This window comes from Primulina eburnea, unplaced genomic scaffold, assembly GCF_022965805.1.
Source record: "Primulina eburnea isolate SZY01 unplaced genomic scaffold, ASM2296580v1 ctg429_ERROPOS400000, whole genome shotgun sequence".
In the NCBI taxonomy this organism is placed as follows: Eukaryota; Viridiplantae; Streptophyta; class Magnoliopsida; order Lamiales; family Gesneriaceae; genus Primulina; species Primulina eburnea.
Genome location: NW_027331243.1, coordinates 79,014 through 98,441, shown reverse-complemented (window position 1 = coordinate 98,441; position 19,428 = coordinate 79,014). Strand labels below are relative to the sequence as shown.

The window sequence follows — 19,428 nt, the reverse complement described above, 5'->3', positions numbered from 1 at the left end:
TCCAAAAACAAGACCAAATTATTTGCATTTATTCATCTTAGGAACATACCTCCGAGAGGCCGGAAAACAAAATTCAACTATACATTCACGCACAAGCATATTCTACTTTTCACATTTTCGACTAATCGGAATCCAATGTTAATGAGTATCCCATGCAAATTCCTTCCCGATTCTCACAATTAATTTTTCTAGGGATGTCATTTTGGTTGTTTCCTCGAGAAAACTTTATGTTGTTTTGTCGTGTGACTCGGTGACCATTCGATGAAGATAAGCCAATTTGGTAAAGAAAGCTTTGACATTCACTGTTAAAAAGATTTTATAAATCTTTACTTTATAAAAAAAAGAAAAGACTATTGTATAAATCTTTACTTTTTTTCTTAAAATGTTTACCATGGATAAACTCTCTTTTATTAATATAAGTCAGAGCAATATCACGGGTCGTATTTGTGAGACGTATATCTTATTTGAGTTATCCATTAAAAAATATTGTTTTTTATGCTAAGAGTGTTACTTTTTATTGTGAATATAAATAAGATTGATCCGTCTCACAGATCCGTGAGACGATCTCACATAAAACACACTCATAAGTTAGAGATCTTTTATTCAAAACTAAAAGATTAATCGAGAGATGTCAAAAATGTGCACGAGTAAGCATAGACCAAACATATCTCGACAATAAATCTTTACTTTCCTTGAACAAGAAGATGATGGAAACAACAAGTATCACAAACATAAAGTGGCATCGTTTATATTTTATAATACAAAATCTAATGGAGGGAAACAAACAAATAACCAACAAAAGAAATAAATACAAAAATATATAAATATTGCATTAAAAAAGAGTTATCGCGGGCCACAACATTTCTGCAGCCGCTTCAGCATTCTTTCGTAAAAATATATTATATAATAATAAAGACTAGAGTAGAGGTTAAAGTCCAAAAGTCTTTCTCCACTATATCGCAATCCCGATACCACAACTAAAAGAAAGAGAAAACCCAAAAAAAAAAAGGTGATTGGCGTCAATCAAGGCGGGATTCAGACTCTGAAATTCTTTCCCACGAAGGTTTGACCGAACTGCCAATGGGCGGGGACGATGTTCCACGAGGTGGAGGTGCGGCGGTCACTGCTTGTGACCCTGAAGGAGAGTGCCTGACCAACCAGAATAGAGTTGGATTGCCAGTTTTGGCCCCAGTTGCGGCTCATGCTCATCCACCCGCTCCTCGTCCCTTTCACGCTCACCCTCACGATGTCCCCTGCGCCCGCCACGTTGGTGATCAGGATCAGGTTGAAGTAACGGTGACCGTTGATGGTGAATCTGATGCCTCCTTGCTTCCTACACGGCACCCTGCACCCAACAACGAAATAACATTAACAATTGGATGAGAGAATTGGTTCCACCTCGGGCCAGATCTTAAAACGGTGACTGTACATTTATCTATTCTGTTTCGAAATCATTATCATGTGACACCTGCATTTACTAGGTTTTTAAGGTCCTAAATTAATATTATTTACTTTTATATAACGTAATTGTAAAATAAAAATTAATTTACCTGCGATAATTGACAGGCACGATTCCGGCGCGATATTCCGCGATCTTCAAGAACATTGGCATGGCGAGGTCGAAATGGGTCCTCGGGGGGTTGCACCACCCGCCATTGTCGTTGGGCAGAGCATAGTTGGGAGGGCAGAAATTCGTCGCCGTCACGAAAATGGACGGGCTTCCCCCGTGACACCACTGCTTCTCATTGGCGCACTTGAGCTCGAAACACGCCCCGCAGCTGAACCCGTTGTTGAACAGCGCCGTGCTCAGCGCCGCCGTGTTCACCCCGTAACCCTGACTGTATAAATTCCCATACCCACAAGCCCCACCTGCCACCAAAAACGCAGTCAGAACGTACAACATACATAAATATAAGCCGTAAAACGAAACAAAGTGTGACAAATGCTCGTTTCAAGTGCTTTGAAGTTAATGCCGTCACGTACCCATAGTCCCGGAGGCATCACTGCCGCCGTAGAACGTGGCGTGCGCTCCTTGCCATCCTCCGCCGCCGTAAACGCCGGGGATCCTGGCTTCCGACGGAATAACTGAAATCATAGAAACAATGCAGGCCATGAACACGACGACCAATGCCATCTCCTCTCTCAGTCGATGGCAGAGAAACGCGGTTTCGGTAGTTGAAAAGGAAGAGAGATACGGTTTGAGAAAAGAAAACGGGGATGAGAGATGAATGGCAGGGAGCCAGAGGAGAAGGGGGAGTATTTATTTACCAAGAGTGTGTGCCAGTGGCAGTTACTGTAATTTAACCATCATTTCTGTTCTCTTTTGTACAGCCACATTTCTTTAGTAAATTTCTACAGTCAAAATTTGTCAAATAAAATGTTTATTCAAGTAATACAACACAATTTAAATTAATAATATTACCTAAATATTTAATTAAACATAAATCATTAAAAACATTTAAAATAATATAAGTGAATATTAAATTATATTCACAATCAAAATTTGATTTTTGTTTTGCCAGAAAATAACAGTACGTGGAAATCATATCCAATGGTATTTCAGTTTCAGTGGGTTCCAGTTGTGAAATTAAACTATTCTATATTATACAATAATTAGTTGACCAAAGACGTTTAACCTTTGTTAGTTATGGCTTAGAATGTCTTAATTTATTTTTAAAAATTATATTAAAAAATAAACAAATAAGTAAAGTTTATAGGCTGGATCAGCATCTACATGGACCGTACAAATTAATGATTAGATGTTGAAGGAGAAATGGGAATGGATATTGGTAGTCTTTACGTCCAACGGAAGTTTAGGCGCAACATGTGGCAATGATTCTTAAATTTATAACTATTTAGACATAACCCACTTAGATAATATCACACAAGCATCTGATTTCGCAATAATAATCGTTTTATGAGTCAATTTTGTGATACATATATTTTATTTGAGTCATGTATAAAAAAATTAATTTTTATGTTAAACAAATTATCTTATAAATAATATCAAAGTTGATCAGTCTCACAAATAAAAACATCTCGTAAGAGACCTACTAGTCTGATTGTATGTTACGCCTAGAGTAATAATGGTCTAATATTATGTAACATAAATTCAATCCATAATTTTTGTTTTGAAAAATTGTGAATTTCAATGATAGTATTTATATATATTAAACATAATCTTTTAGCATAAATATATATAGAGTGGATATCATGTGAGACTCGTCTAATAGATCCTAATCTATGAGATGAGTCAACTCTATTCATATTCACAATAAAAAGTAATACTTTTAGCATAAAAAATAATATTTTTTCATGGATGACCCAAATAAGATATTTGTCTCACAAATACAACCCGTGAGACAGTCTCACACAAGTTTTTGCCAAAATTAATACTTTTTCATAGGTGACCCAAATAAGAGATTCGTCTCACAAATACGACCCGTGAGACCGTCGCACACAAGTTTTTGCCTCATATTCCTGCGTCGTCGTGTTTTTAATGTTCACTCATTTCTAGCAATATCTCCTTTGTTTGAATGAAAGAAAATAAGCAGTTTTTTTCTATTCCAGTCTTGGGATTCACGGATCTCTAAATCGACCCAATTAAAAAAATAAATTATTTTTTATGTAAATTCTTTCGATAAACATATATCAAGTCGACTTATTTCACAAATATAAAACCACGATACGTTCTCACGGTTGATCTTCTCAACTAACTAACGTTGTTTGGGATAATGCCCATTTTCGTCCTTTTCGTTACCCGCTTTTCCCATTTCAGTCCTTCATGATTGTTGACTGATTAATTAATCCTTAATGTTTTTAAAATACGCCCGAATTGGTCCCTGCCGTTGCCCCGACGTTAAGATTAATGTTGACTCGCATCACGTGCTACTCACATGCCGATTTCTTTATGAAGGCAGTAAGTCGAGTATTTCTTCTGAAAATTACTCCCCCACCTGTTCAAGAACCCTAATCCCCAAATCAAACGCCGGTAGGAAAGGGAATGTCGAACTCGAAGAAAATGTAGCAATTCCAGATTCGTTGATTCCATTACAACATCTGCCATGGTAAAGGCTTCTAATTATTTTCCATGATTTTGTTGTTTCTTCTCGATTACTAAACGCTGGAAGGAAAGGGAATGTCGAACCTTTATGTAATTCTGAAATGGATTATGAATGTATGCCCTGTATGTTAACATTTTCGAAATTAATACAGTGATTGTCATGTTAACATTTTCGAAATTAAATTGTGTAAATTTCTCTTTAATTTGCTTACGTGATTGTCATGTTAACTTTATGAAATTTCTTATTTAATGTAGAGGAAAACATATGTTGTATTTGTCGGACGAAAACCCGGCGTGTACGAGAATTGGGAGGAGGCTCAACTTCAGGTGAATAAATACAGCGGAGCTTCTAACAAATCTTATTGGAGTAGAGAAGAGGCACTGAAATCGTTTGATGAGTACATGAAAAAACAATCGGGTGGAGCTGCTACTTCTAAATCTGAATATGATGACGCAAAATGTTCAATTTCAAGTGACGCAAGTTCGAGCGGAAAACCGAGAGACTACGAAAGAATAGCCCAAGTAGTGGAGGCTCAAATGGAATTAGAACGTGAGAATCGAAAAAATGCACTTAAAATGGAAGAGTTGTCGAAAGAGCTAAAAGAAATACTACAGTCACTACACCTTAATGAAGATAAGTAGAGTTGTTGGTTATGGTGGTGGCGCAGCTAGTGAGGCACAGCTAGTGATGCTTGTGTTTGTCTAATTTTCGATTATCTTGCTCTTGTGTAAACACTGAAGTTTGTTTTATGTATTATGGGATTTGAATGAACAATGCAACAATCTGTCTTCAACAATGGCTTGAGTACCAGCAGTGTATGAGTCTTCATCTTGTGTTTGGAACTGAGTTTGCAACAATGTGTATGCAATTGTTTTGCACCATCTTCTGTTTTTTCTCCAGCATTATTTGTTTCATTTCTGATATGTCTCCAGCACACACATACTAATTTATGTCAGTGAGTGAATGACTAAACAAGACTTCTTCATTCACAAGAAAACAAATAGCATGTCCATAACATTTACTTCCACAACCATTACAATCCAACAAAAAACAAATAACTTGTCCAATACAACTACTTCCACAACCATTACAAACCAACAAAAAACAAATAACTTGTCCACAACGCCTACTTCCACAACCAACCCAATCCAACAAAACAACATAATATGTCATCAACCACTAGCTCCAAAACCATCCAAGATTTTGATGAAGATCCAGTGCTTTCAACATTTTGAGGAAGATCCAGTACCCTTTTCCTTTGCAGCATCTTTAATTGAACGAGACACATTTGATTCTGTCGGTGCTTTTTTCCTTTGATCATCCAATGAAGCTCTCAAACTAGACACAGTTACGAAGTTCCTTCCGCCTTTCACAATAACATGTGTTTGTTTGTTGAGTACTTTATCGACTTGAAAAAGACTAATTACACTCAAACATATCCAACTCACAAAAATAATATTAACAGGTCTATTCGCACTTACATGAACTGATGAGATTCTGTTAGAGCTGCCAGTAATTGTTACGCCACTTGCTTGTTGTCGTACTACCTGAAAACAAACATTTAAATCCAAAAATTGTACATTAATTATTTGCACTTACACTAAACATAAATACACAACAAGTGTTTTATAACCTGTAATTTTTTCCTTTTATTGAATGCTGCTTCAGCACGTTCAACAGCTGCATTCGAAATGAATCTTTCGCTTTCATCTGACGTTGTGTTGCCTTGTCCAGTCGCAACAAATTCGGCTTCAGTGCATGGTTGTGGTGCAGATTCAATGTCACCTATGAAATGCTCAATATTATTTAGATAAAAATTAAAATACGTAACTTCAATATCGTAAAAGTAACTCCAGTACATCACCTATATCCATTTCAGAGAAATTTTGCGGTGTTTGAATGGGACCGCTGTCCATGTCATTGTTTTCTTGTGATGGGTTATCTAAACCACTTGCTTTAGTAATGTTGCAACTCCTTTGATTGTGTCCAAACCCACCACATGTCCGACACTTGTTGTTTCGTTTCACACGTTTCAACTTTGATTGTCTTGAAGCAGGAACTTCATCAGGTTGTCGCCTTCTCAACTTAGCTGGCCTACCAACTTTCTCTTTGTACATTGGTGGTAATGGAGGAGTTAACTGGCATTCAGGCCACAAGGCTGTTCCATTAATGGGCATGATGGAGCGCGAGTAACACTGCTTGTATTTCAATACACTGTAAAAACGATGCACGTAAGCCTCGGGGTTTTCTTGCTTACACCAAATCGCACAAACAGCATGTGCACACGGAATTCCAGTCAAATCCCATTTCCTACAACTGCAAGTCATCTTACACAGGTCAACAGAGTGCTGCTGGTGTAATCCTGTGATCTGAAAATGTGTCTCGTCAGCCATCAAAGGACTAAACGCAGCTGCTTCCTTGCTATTCTTTGCCAACACAACTCTAATTTTTGGACACATCACACCAACCCATTTCAGGGCCTTCGCTCTGTTCGTTTGAAACCTCACCATTAACAAATTTCTTAATGTTTCGAACATTGAAATGATTGGTTTTTCTCTTGCATCTAAAATCATGCTGTTGAAACACTCACACATGTTGTTCAGAAGTACATCACATTTTGGAATCGTGCTGAAGTATGCCTTGGACCAATGTTGTTCCGGTTTTTTGCTCAACCAGATATACGCATCAGAATTTATCTTCTTCAAGTCTTCCATCCGCCTTTTGAACTCTTCAACTCTTGTTGCCCTAGCCGCAGCCCAAAGGGCATTTTTAATTCCCACACCTCTGAAACCATCGTTTTTCATGTTAGTGTACAGATGCCTAACACAAAATCTGTTTTCGGCATTCGGAAACAAATTCTCAAAGGCAGGAATCAAGCCTTTTTGCTTATCAGACATGAAGGTCCAACCATCTTCATTCTCAAAGCCAATGTCGTTATTCAACAACTGCAGAAACCACATCCAACTATCCTTTGTCTCTCCTTCCACCAATGCATAAGCAATTGGAAAAATGTTGTTATTTGGATCTAGGCCAACTGCTGTCAACAACTGCCCACCAATATTGGTTTTCAAAAAACATCCATCCACTCCAACCACAGGTCTACAAGACTCCTTAAAACCTTGTTTACAGGCCGAGAAGCACACATACAGCCTCTGAAATCTTGGCGCATCATCTCCATCAGTCAGTTTCAGAATCACAGATGCACCTTCGTCGGACCTTCTCAATTCAGCACAGTAATTTCTTATTTGGCTAAATTGCTCCGCTATGCTGCCATCAACTAGCTTTAATGCCTTCTTCCGACCCAAATAAGCTTGTTTATATGTGACGGAGACATTCAAAGTAGATTTAACCTCTTCTCGGAACTCTCTGGTACCTAACTTAGGATTTGATTTCAATTTACTCACAAAAGTTTTCCCAAAATATGAACAGAAAAATCGCAGTTTTGACATGAACAGTAAAAACGAGTTTTAGATCTAAAAATTTTCCTTCGAGATTGATCCGATCCATGATCCGCTCAAACTACTATCATCATACATAACTTTTACGCATAAAAACAACGCAATTCGATATATGACTTGATCGACACAGCAAGAACAGAATATACGTGCCTTTTTGATATTTAAAATACCGTAGCGACGACACCGAAGCGGAGATGGAGCGAGGCTAGATCGGTGACGAACGTGGCACCGTTTTCTTGCAATCAAATTCACCGAAATCTTGCTGGAAAAGCCTAGGGGAGGGGCGGCTGCTATAAGAGTATAGAACCCTAGTTTTTCTTTCTCTCAAAATAATAAAACTTGAATTGAGACTTGTGTGTGTGTTTTGAGCGCTACAGGTGTGTGTAAACGTGTGTAATTTGTGTGTGTAGCGTGTGTTTTAAAATATTATGAGACTAACTTTTGCTAATTAATAATTAACCTTACTAACCAAGGTGCTAATAAAAAGGTTGACTCAAATAACAATTCAATTAAAAATACTATTCCCACTCATCTTTAAATAAGGTCCCCTAATTAAATTAAAGTGCACACTTGCTAAACTTTTAAAAGTTTTAAAGTCTTAAAATTACCAAATAAATAATTTAGGCTTAAAAATGCTAAAACTCCATAAATTATTTAAAATGCCCCCAACTCAACTTAAAATAGAATACCACGTTTTAAATTGCCAAAATCGTCACCGGGTCTGTTCCTCAATCCTGCTTCGAATAATCGCCTGAAACATGAAACTCGACAAACGTTTTAACGTGCATCAACATAGACATGAATAATTTAAAATAATGAGCTTTCATAAATTATGCATGGATAAAACTCATTTAAACTAATTAAATGATTTAATAATTAAATGAATGCATGGGTTATACGTGTACTGAATTTGGGCACTACATCAGTATTACCACCGTTGTACGTTTTCCTCTTGCGCTTGCTGTCCATAGAACCATTGTAGTACAACTTAATTGTAACAAGAGTGGGTTCTCGCATCCAGCCTAAAATGCACAAGAGCAAACATAAGTAAATGTGATAAATCTCAAAAATTTTATCTGTCAACGGTAGTCGAACAGAATAAGAGAAACATTACCATAATTCGGGGTGAATTCAAGAGACATTATACTTCTTTTAGCCATTACCAAACAGTAATTTCAAAAACCAACTCGGGGGTGTTTCTTCGAGTTCACCCTTCCCTTTCTTCGTGTTCGCCTTTCCCTTTACTTCATACGTCTAGTTTGGGGATTAGGGTTCTTGTACAGTTGGGGAGTAAAAGGTGAAGGAGTCAACGTGATATGAGTCAAAGTTAATGAAGAAATCGGCATGTGAGTAGCACGTGATGCGAGTCAACGTTAATCTTAACGTCGGGGCAACGGCAGGGACCAATTCGGGCGTATTTTAAAAACATTAAGGATTAATTAATCAGTCAACAATCATGAAGGACTGAAATGGGAAAAGCGGGTAACGAAAAGGACGAAAATGGGCATTACCCCAACGTTGTTTAAATAAGTTTTTAAAAAATATACATACTATATATACATATGAAATTTGTATGTTAATATATAAAACACAAACTTGGGGCATGAAGTTGTTTTACCCGAAGGGAATCACAGTTTACTACGTAGAAAAAGTAAAGAATGTCTTGGAGATGCTCTTGTCACATCATTAAATGAAATCTTCTAATTTTCAACTCCCCCATGTGCGTACCATTTTTGTGCATGTAAAATCAATTTATCTTCTTTTTTTTTTGGTTTCTAAGAAAATCATCATATATTAAACTGTCATAATTGAAGATTTTACTCGTACCTCAATTAAACTTCTAAAAATAAAAATTTATCAATATATATGTATTTTATTGATTTTCGTTAAGTAAATGTCATGTCTATTGTTAAATATATTCATTCCTTTCTCCTAATTGCAGGAGAACATACCAAACGTCTAGCATTCTCTCACGCTTGACGTCAATAATGTTTTTTATTTGTGAGAAAATAGAGATGAATAATTTGAATAATACTCCAATGTATCGGTTGAAGGTATTATGATAATTTATCTTATTTAATCTCATGTTTATTTGGTATATTAGTTATCCATATAGTAGTTATTTATCTTATATCAATCAAATAATCATTAGTTATTTATCTTACACCAACCAAATTATTACATTTAAATTATAATATTATTCTCAATAAATTTTATTATTAATATTTTATTATTTATTAAAAGACAAAATTGTAATTTATCATCTTATATCAAATTTAGTATGTCAATCCAAAAAAATTATTATTTATCAACCAAAACAAACATAATATTAACTCTCATTTTTTTTTTATTTTTTTTCTTATTATATTAGATTATTTATCTTTACAATATTATCTTAGTTTTAACTTCAACCTGCATTAAGCAGCTTGAAATTTCATTTACCTTTTAACTTATTGTCTTCACTATTTTAAACTTAGTTTTTTTTTTTTTAAATACCGATTTTCATTTTTATTTTCATATTTTTGTTACTACGCATTAGGTCGCTACCATATAAATACTTTATAATTTTTTCAATTCCTAAATATTACATATAATTTTTTTGTTGAATCTTTTATCATGGTCACAGTATTGGTCATTACCATGGTCAATCTTAAATTAGATTAATCCAAAAAAATTTAAAATCGGTATATGATTAAGTTATGAGTATGTCTCTTGTTAGACGGTTTCACGAATATTTATCTGTAAGACGGATCAACCCTACCGATATTCACAATAAAAAGTAATACTTCTAGCATAAAAATAATATTTTTTTCACGGAGTCTCAAAAAATACAATCCGTGAGACCGTGTCACACAAATTTTTCATTTTAAGTTATTAATAGCTGATCATGGTCAACCCCGAAATTTGTCGAATTACGAGTCAATTATATCTTAATCAAATTATAATAATAGGAAACATCAAAGGAATATGGTACAAAAAAATAACAGAGAAAACAGTTGACATCTATCCTCTAAAGTAATATTATTTATATGGTTTTTTAATAGATTTAAATCACGGATTTTTTTTTTTAACCTAACCTTGAATAATATGTAGCCATGGAACAGTATATATGGAATCTATTTAGATGGAATATTATTGTAAATAATATTAATGCTAGAAGTGGAAATAAGAAATCCAGTATATATAATATAAATCTAATATATTGCACACTCACTGTGAACACTTATGTGAACATCGATGATGTGACACTCACATAATGGATACGATGAAACATAGAAAAATTATACTTTCAATAGCTGAGTGTCACATCATCGCATATCATCGATGCTAACATAATAAATGTGCGATATATATATGATATGTCTCACATTCATATCGCAGCCTGAAAATCACTAGAAATTAAGCTATAAAATTTTAAAAAATTAGGTGGATGCAAAATCATATTATCTTTAATATATATTTTATGTAAAAATATACAAATATACTGAAAAATTGAAAAAAAAATATATATTAAAAAAGGCAACTGCCCCGGCCTGTCCCGTCACTTCATATTTTATCTTGTTTTTCTTGTTTCTTTGCCGTGCATTTTCCCTCGTTCCATTCCCTTTCACCACTCTCCATTTCCTTTTTTTTTTCTTATTGATATACATAAATTTGACTTTGACTATTTAATACAAACTCTAATTTCAAATTGAAGAATTAAATTTCGTGATATGCATGGATTTGACTGTAACTTAAATTAACGCTCATTGGTCGTACAAATAAACTTTTATGTTGACATTAAATTTAACTTTGCTTCAACTCAAAGTTTGCTGCCTAGGGGACTTATAATTTCAGCATGGTTTTCAAATGAAATATCACCCCACTTCAATGTCTAGACAAGTTGTATATTCCTAATTATCATGAGAAAAAAAATAAATGAATCGCTTTGAAACTGAAGTATTATATAAATTCAGCTATTTTTCTAGGAAGTAGCAATATCGTGGGACGTTTAGGCGGGCACTATAAAATAGAAAAAAATTATAATTTTAGTTTTATAAATTGATATGTTTTGGGTTTTAGTTTTGTAATTTGTCAATATTCGATTTTCATCCAATAATTTTGAAATTTGATTTATTTAACAAAAAAATAAGTAAATTAATTAGATTGTGTGTATCAGATTCTAGGTGTTGTGTGCAAGTGTTGTAACATCTATCCACAACATACAGCGAAATAAATTAGTTAACCACAAAATAAAGTTTTAAGAATATTCACTAGAAAATTGTAAATAGTTTACAAAACTAATACTAGTGAAACTATGGAAAACAATCTTCCTTACAAAACGACTTATCCACTGATTGTATTGCTGAAAACCCAGAGTCACGCAGAGCTTTTCGACCAACACTCTGCGTGAGTATTGTCGGCGAGTGTGTTCAACACTTTATGGCAACACATCAAAACCAGTGTGAGCTAATCACGAAAATATTACTTCTCTGTTTTTCTGTACGTCTAGACAATCAACAACGAAAGTTATGCACAACTCTATCTATGTCATTTTCTCTTATTTATTTCACATTTTCTCTGGATTTGATTCGTTGTGTAGAGTCCTACACAATTAGAAAAAAACGAATTTCAATAGGGAAAAAAATTCTTTTGAATAATAATAAAATATCTAGAGAACTTAACATCATCATCAATAATATTATGACAATATTATCGAGTAAGAACAAATAATCGAGGAAAATCTACTTAGTTTAGAAAGACAAAAATTCATTTTTAAATATATCAATATTATCAACAAGAAAGTAATTTATTAAGGAATATTTAAAAATAAAATATTCCTTTCAAATTTGAATTTTTTTTGTTTTGATATACATTTTTTTAATCAAAAGTCCCTAAACCGTCGAATATTGTTTATTTGACACTAATGTTCTCCTACATAGCTCATATATCGAGAATAAACATACATTACACACATTAAAATAAATATAAGCAAAAACAAAGGGGAAATTGACGCCAAATATTTCCAAAATGTGAGGAAAATAGCTAGTTTTTTCTCATTGTTTTGGCTCAGATAAATTTTAATGTGCATAATATATGTTTTATTCTTGTTATATATATGAGTCATGTAGAAAAATAACAATGTCAAATAAGCAATAATTGATAGATTTATTACTTTCGAGAGAAAACAATTCCAAAAAACAAAAAGAAATCCAAATTTTATATGAGAAACAAACATTGTCGAGTAAGAAGACGAAAACCCGAAATGAACCAAATTACTTATCTAAAATTACATTTTTTCGTACAAAATACCGAGTAATATTAGTCAGCTAGAATTCACCAATATTAATAGAGCAAAAACTTGTATTAGACGGTCTCACGAGTCGTATTTTGTGAGACAGATCTCATATTTGAGTCATCCACGAAAAATTATTATCTTTTATGCTAAGATTATTACTTTTTATTGTGAATATCGATAGTGTTGACCCGTCTCACATATAAAGATTAATGAGACTGTATCACAAAAAATCTACTCTATTAACATAGCACGACAAACATAGTAGAAGATAAGAATTAAGAAAACCCCCTGAAATAATTCAAGCACAAGCCAAGTCCTGAATTAATGTATAGAATCTTGAATTTGAAATATAAATATCATGAGAAATTAATGTCAACTAAATTACCAATTTAATAGGTTTCCATAAATTATTATTAGATTTACTTTTGTATCAATCAATGCATATAGATAGATAGCTAAGATTCTCTTTTCTTTCCGAGCTCGAGGCTTCTCTAATTCGGAATTTTCAAAAAGCTATATTTTAAAATTTTCTAAAACTATATAATAAAATTATAAAGTCAATCATGAAGGATTTCGACATCGAAAACACACTCTCTCGTTAAAGTATACAAATTACCATATTTTTTTTAATTAACCCAAAACAAAATGTCCAAAATTCATGGTAGGAATACATTATCCTCGTTATTGACTTTAAATAACTTATGTATAAATTCAGGCAATAACTTTGGGTATACACAATATTTAATGTATTAGTTGTTTTCTACAATTCCCAACTACTTTTCACTTTATCCTTGTTTGCCACAATCACTTGCTTAATTGCCGGAACTAAAATTAACATAACATGGCGTCGCCAAATTAGAACATAATGAACGTTCACACTCTTTCATTCAATTTTATTCTGGTTTAACGGTTCAAACGTCACGTTTTAATTATTCTTCTAACTGTAACACTTATCGTATCCTAATAATTAACTTTTCAGATGTCACGTTTTGGTTATTCTTTTAACTATGACACTTATAACACCATAACAAGAACCTATATACACGTGAGTATGTCTCTTATGAGACGATCTCACGAATCTTTACTTGTGAGACGGGTTAACTCTACCGATATTTACAATAAAAAGTAATACTTTTCATAGATGACCCAAAATAATAGATCTGTCTCACAAAATACGACCCGTGAGATCGTCTCACACAAGTTTTTACCTATATACGTATGTTTAGCTGTTGAAACGTCACGTTTTGATTATCTTGCATGATACAAGAACCTATATATAGGTATATTTTTTTTTACTGTTCTTTGTTGTTTCTCATTCTCTTTTTTTCATTGTTCTATTAAATTACTCTTTTAATTTTTCAACTATATTTTTGTGTGGTGCGGAGGGTACAAGTATACGGGTTATGGACTTTTAAGTTAATTACAGACATATGTTTTTATTATGAAATCTAATTATATTTATTTATATATCTACCCTATATTTACCATGCAACCGAAGACTAAAGAGCACGTGGGTCCTCAATTCAGACCTTGGTTTGAATGATACGCCAACTTTTCTTACGGAATTGCGTTAGTTTCACATTGCGAAAGAATAACGTTTCGTTTGTTCACATATGCATTCAACTATTAAACATGACTAATAAGACCTTTTAACTTTATTAGAAAGAGATTATTTTTCATGAATTTTTATATGTGAGACGAGTTAAATCTGTCTATTTTATAATAAAAAATAATATTTTTCATAATTGTTTCAGATAGAATATATGTCTGAAAAAATTGATACAGTATTGCAAGCTAAATTAACAATCGTATCTTGAATGTATGATAACAACTTTTATCAGTTAGCGATGGACTCCACTCAGTGTGCAAGTCATCTAGTTAGTTTTACGCGTCATCAATAGGTGGAATATTTCACCCTACATGTGGGAACATTGTCCTCATGTGTAGATTCAGGATCTAGATTTAACCACAATTACATGAGATCTACTATTTTTTTAAAAATCACAAATATGACTAAATATGGACCATCTAAATCATGTGGAGCAGTACCCCACAAGTAGGATGGAACGATCCTCAATAGGCTTGAACCCATGCAAGTCTTGTCTCCTATTCATCAAGAGTTCAATATCATCTTCTCCATAATTTGCGCTAAACCACAAAATCAAAATTTCAATCTTAGTCTGATCTCAGTTTCTTCTTTTTGTTGTTGTAATTTTATTTTATTTTATTTTTATTAGAGTGCTGACATGATCACAAATATCACTGGCCCACCATGATAATTCTGACGGTAAGTAGCATTCATGAGGAAAAAAATCACTAAAATCGCAAACGGATGGCAATTTTTCCATTTAACAACCATAACCAACACACAAAATTTATGAGTTTCCTTTATAGAAATTAAATTTGATTTATCCTAGATTTAGTCCGGGCACATGTATTAATTTGTAAAAGAATATACACAGACGGCCCACCAAGGACAGTACTGCGTTGTTTTGGTGCATCAATGCATTGTAGAGCATGTGCTTTCCCCCTAATTTTCTGGAGTATCAGCACAACAAACTTCTAATAAGAACTCATCTCAAAATATATAATTAATTTTTTTAAAAAAAATATGTAGGGGAAATCTGTATAATTTGTTGAGAGAATATTTCGAATGAACTTCAAGACACGTTTACATCGTTTATCTTTCTGAATGTAGATATTCGATCTGTATTTGTTGTGACTAAATCAAATCAGAATTTAAATATCTTTCTTGAACTAATGATGTCATATATATAGAATGTATGCTCAGTTGTCAAAAAAGTTTAAGTAATAAATAAATTTGCAACCCAAAATTCCAGAGAATGGTGAAATCATTCAAAATTTGTTCCCCAGATTAGTTGCAAATGTCTGAAGAAATTAGCAAAGTATCTGTTTTGGAATAAATAGACAATGACATGTTCCTACTAAGTTAAAGCAAGTTTGACCGATGTATTCAATGTAAAGAGGGAGGGGTCTTCACCCAAAAATTAACGTGGCCTGTCTTAATAATAATAATAATAATAATAATAATAATAATAATAATAATAAAGATAAAGTTTTTATTTTTTTTACTCTTTTATATCTAAATAATTAATTTTTTTCCTTTTCCCAATTTCCTTCTCTTATTCAGAACAGTATTTCCCCCAATAATTGTCTTAATTGGAGATCTCATCATAAATGATTTTCCACATATGTCACCGTCTGGTGCGGATGATATATATTACACATTCTTGCTTTGTTCCATGTTTCATTCGAGTTTTACTGATGATTAGTGTCATACATTATTATTTTATCAAAATATATTGATTTCTCATCCTTATATTATGTATTCCTTATCGTTTCATATACAATCCAAGCGGTGACATAAAATATTGTTTCATACAAGTACATGTGACCAGATTTAGTCTACGTACCATATGAGTAATTCTTTTAATATTATTATATCACGCGAGTCTTTTCCATATTAATGGAAACACTCGAAATGTAGGGCTAATATAAAGTATTTTATAATATTTATTAAGTATATTAAAGTGTGAATCAAATAATACTAAAAACAAACTAGAATTAAATGTCAATGACGGAAATAGATTAATTAGACTAACAAAGATAATAATTTTTTTGGGGCTTGAAATTGAGTACATAGCTAATAATTATGTCATTTCTAGGGTGTGGAAAAATGGGACCTTTTTTGTTTGGAGCATGCACTCTCTTCTATTAAAATTTTCCTTGTTGCCAGAATTGGTCTTCCACTTTAAGCAACCCATATATTAATTTACTTTATATATATATATATATATATATATATAATTTTTTACTGTATAGTTTTCTTTATAACTTTATTCAAAATCAAAGATTTGAATCAGATACCTTTTTTGTACACGCGACTACTTTAATTTGATTGCAGAGCAACTACCCATAACCACTTTAACTAACCTCTATAAAGTCAAAAAAAAAAAGAATAAAATGAAAAGCAGGCTAAAAAAAATACTGTGATATCACACACACACATATATAGAGTATATCAGCATATATATGTTTACGTTTCATAAGATGATTGATTAACAAAATTTTAAATGTAACGTTGAACGACGACGGGCCAATCGAACCGAGTATTTATACTTGGTTTAACGAGAAAATGATAATGTGTAAATAAACTATAAAGTCATCGGCAGAGTTCTACACAGAGTTGCTGAATTTGTGCGGTGGTGTTGTTATTACCAAGCATGTAGAACTTGCTCCTGTGGTTCTGCATGCACGTTAGGTACAATTGATTGGCCTCTTGGCTCGACTGCATGCATATTAGTGAAATGAGTTAGCCAGAAAAAAATAATTTTCAACGTGGGATTTAGTTGAATGATCCATCTAAAATGGTAGATGCAATGTAGCTGAAATCAAACTCATGAAAACAATCTGAGTTATTTATCAAACCACTAACCGAACATCGCGCTTCGCAATTCCAAAATGGTGTCGGGACGCAGCTCAAGAAATGACACCAAGAACAATACTCATTTCCATCAACCCCTCCAAGAAGCAATACCAATCCAATACTAAACCTGCACAAGAAAATTAGAATAAACAATATGTGTAAGGTGAGAATAGCCTATAATTTAAAATTCAACTATTTTTACAACTATCACCGTGGTAGAAATTTATGCATAAATCGATCGTTTTCATATTTGGGTATGTAGGAGATCGCGATAGATCATGCTTACCCAGATATGAGTAGCAACAATGAAAGAACCAAGAGGATGTACTGATAAATCTTGTACTTGGATTTGGGTTTAGATGCAAAATAGTTAGAGACAGCATTCTTTTGGCTGATCCGTCCAAACTGAGGCCGAATCAAAAGCACAAATCCAAGCAAAAACCCACTAACGAATCCTCCCAAGTGAGCGAAGTTGTCTACATGAGGGAGGATTCCGACCGCCAGGTTGATCAGCGTGATGAGCAGAAGAGTTAATAGTGCTTCCAACTGCAAACAATATATTACAAGTTTTTCAGAGGACGGAGTGTTATGCGGATTTGGATCCTCTGCTGTGTAGAAAACACATCACCAAGTGTTGTGCAGTTTTTATGCCGCAAGTGCTATATTTTGAACACAACAGATGATTCAAATCCGTGTTATGCTTGCATCTTTTATAGAATGCCTCATTTGCTAATTGAGACCCCTATAACCTTGTTCTCGTAAATAGTCCAATTGATAAGGAGTTCAGAAAGCATAGCACCAAGCAATCCAAACAATGCTCCAGATGCACCAACTGAGATTGTTGTCCTAACAAACAAAGACGACAACAGACTCCCCCCGATTCCTGATATCACGTACAACACACCGATTCGCACTGCATGCACCATACAACAATATATATAATATCATCTTCACATTATATACATATATTATATATACCAACAATAATATATAGTGAGTTATGAAAATGTATGATGCAAGAAGAATTAGTTACCAAACCCAAATTCTTGCTCAAGCCGAATGCCAACAAACAACAAACTCAACATATTTGCTAGAACGTGAAATACCCCAGCATGCAACCACATGCATGATGCTAGCCTCCACACTTGGTGTTCTTCAACCACTTTCTTCACATCCAATGCTCCCATTTTTTGAAGCCTGAAATCAAATTTTTAATCACAAAAATCAAGAATTCCCCGCAAAAACCATATAGGTTACGAGAGTTCGTTTACTTGCTGAACCATTAATTAATTTAGAAAAGGAAAACAACTTAAATATTTGAGGGGTGAAATTACTTATATTGTTTAAAAAAAAATTACACATATTTTGGGTGGAAATGAGATTGAGGTTGTGAGATCCTATGAAATAAAAATGAAAACATAAGTTGACACACACGCTCATATATATTCGTTTCTTAATATTGTGTTTTTGTGGTGTACATATTCATAAGAATACCTTCACCAAACGATAAAAAATTAATCGTTTCCGAACAATGCCCGTGAATAATCAATTGCAAAATCGAAACGTGCGCAAGTAACCTAAGAAAATAAAGCTGGCATACGTAGCAGCAGAGGGGCCAAGCAAAGGGTTTTCTTGGGTGCTTTGGAAGGCGAACCGGCCAAGGTTGGCAGCACCGATGCACTTATCGGAGTTAGCAGGGCAATCATTTATGTACATTGCCATCACAAACAACACAATGTTGACAACAACAATTGAGGGCACCAGCCATGGGAACCAGTGCTTAAAGAGCGGTGGATAAGGCTGCTGAGGTAGAGGTGGTGGAGGGCGGATCTTGGGGTGGAACCTGGGATGAAAGTCGGTCTGGCGGGATTGGACTTTGATCCCGAGCTCCGAATCTGGCGTGGAGTCGGTCGGAGTCCTCCCCATGTCAGAGCGAAGATTAGCTGTGGTGATGAAGAATTATATCGATCAAATCAAAGAAATACCAATGAAGGGAATTCGATCCATAGGATATGATGCCATGAAAAATGGTTGAGAGATGGAGAATGAATGATTCGTGAATCGTAGGGAGTTGTAAAAGTTTAATTTTAGGATATGTGTGTGTTTGTACCATATTGTTGCATGGAATTTGTGATTTACGTGTGTTACGTTTTTTTTAACTCATAATCAAACTATATATAT

The 19,428-nt window shown here is 33.8% G+C and overlaps 3 protein-coding genes across 4 annotated transcripts; all 3 read right to left on the bottom strand.

The window, feature by feature from the left end:
* Nucleotides 1–727: 727 nt before the first annotated feature.
* On the bottom strand, nucleotides 728–2,246 carry LOC140821129 (expansin-A4-like). Its single transcript, XM_073181544.1, has 3 exons — nucleotides 1,984–2,246; nucleotides 1,551–1,869; nucleotides 728–1,345 (listed from the first exon to the last, which is right to left on the bottom strand). The coding sequence occupies exons 1-3, from the start codon at nucleotides 2,132–2,134 to the stop codon at nucleotides 1,036–1,038; spliced, it is 780 nt and encodes a 259-aa protein (XP_073037645.1). The 5' UTR covers nucleotides 2,135–2,246; the 3' UTR covers nucleotides 728–1,035.
* Nucleotides 2,247–5,002: 2,756 nt separating this feature from the next.
* Nucleotides 5,003–8,054, bottom strand: LOC140821127 (uncharacterized). Its single transcript, XM_073181541.1, has 4 exons — nucleotides 8,042–8,054; nucleotides 5,929–7,437; nucleotides 5,698–5,849; nucleotides 5,003–5,611 (listed from the first exon to the last, which is right to left on the bottom strand). Exons 1-4 carry the CDS (start codon nucleotides 8,052–8,054, stop codon nucleotides 5,288–5,290), a joined length of 1,998 nt encoding a protein of 665 aa, XP_073037642.1. The 3' UTR covers nucleotides 5,003–5,287.
* An 8,602-nt stretch (nucleotides 8,055–16,656) lies between these two features.
* LOC140821128 (RHOMBOID-like protein 1) lies at nucleotides 16,657–19,277 on the bottom strand. 2 transcript variants are annotated; one of them, XM_073181542.1, is made up of 6 exons: nucleotides 18,848–19,277; nucleotides 18,281–18,444; nucleotides 17,997–18,160; nucleotides 17,534–17,793; nucleotides 17,257–17,374; nucleotides 16,657–17,109 (listed from the first exon to the last, which is right to left on the bottom strand). In XM_073181542.1, exons 1-6 carry the CDS (start codon nucleotides 19,171–19,173, stop codon nucleotides 16,984–16,986), a joined length of 1,158 nt encoding a protein of 385 aa, XP_073037643.1. In that variant the 5' UTR covers nucleotides 19,174–19,277; the 3' UTR covers nucleotides 16,657–16,983. The 2 variants fall into 2 exon arrangements, with proteins under 2 accessions (XP_073037643.1, XP_073037644.1); XM_073181543.1 differs by having other exon boundaries at nucleotides 18,825–19,061.
* Between the last annotated feature and the right edge of the window lie 151 nt (nucleotides 19,278–19,428).

What these genes read in the sequence shown, in the direction of transcription:
- LOC140821129 (XM_073181544.1), bottom strand. Translation starts at nt 2,134, where the DNA reads ATGGCATTGGTCGTCGTGTTCATGGCCTGCATTGTTTCTATGATTTCA. An exon ending in TGATGCCTCCGGGACTATGG is followed by an intron (nt 1,870 to 1,983) that starts GTACGTGACGGC and finishes TTTTGGTGGCAG; the next exon opens with GTGGGGCTTGTGGGTATGGG. An exon ending in GTGCCTGTCAATTATCGCAG is followed by an intron (nt 1,346 to 1,550) that starts GTAAATTAATTT and finishes TGTTGGGTGCAG; the next exon opens with GGTGCCGTGTAGGAAGCAAG.
- LOC140821127 (XM_073181541.1), bottom strand. An exon ending in TTTCTCTGAAATGGATATAG is followed by an intron (nt 5,850 to 5,928) that starts GTGATGTACTGG and finishes AGCATTTCATAG; the next exon opens with GTGACATTGAATCTGCACCA. An exon ending in ATAAAAGGAAAAAATTACAG is followed by an intron (nt 5,612 to 5,697) that starts GTTATAAAACAC and finishes GTTTGTTTTCAG; the next exon opens with GTAGTACGACAACAAGCAAG.
- LOC140821128 (XM_073181542.1), bottom strand. Translation starts at nt 19,173, where the DNA reads ATGGGGAGGACTCCGACCGACTCCACGCCAGATTCGGAGCTCGGGATC. An exon ending in CTTGGCCCCTCTGCTGCTAC is followed by an intron (nt 18,445 to 18,847) that starts GTATGCCAGCTT and finishes ATTTGATTTCAG; the next exon opens with GCTTCAAAAAATGGGAGCAT. An exon ending in ATTGCGAAGCGCGATGTTCG is followed by an intron (nt 17,110 to 17,256) that starts GTTAGTGGTTTG and finishes ATATGCATGCAG; the next exon opens with TCGAGCCAAGAGGCCAATCA.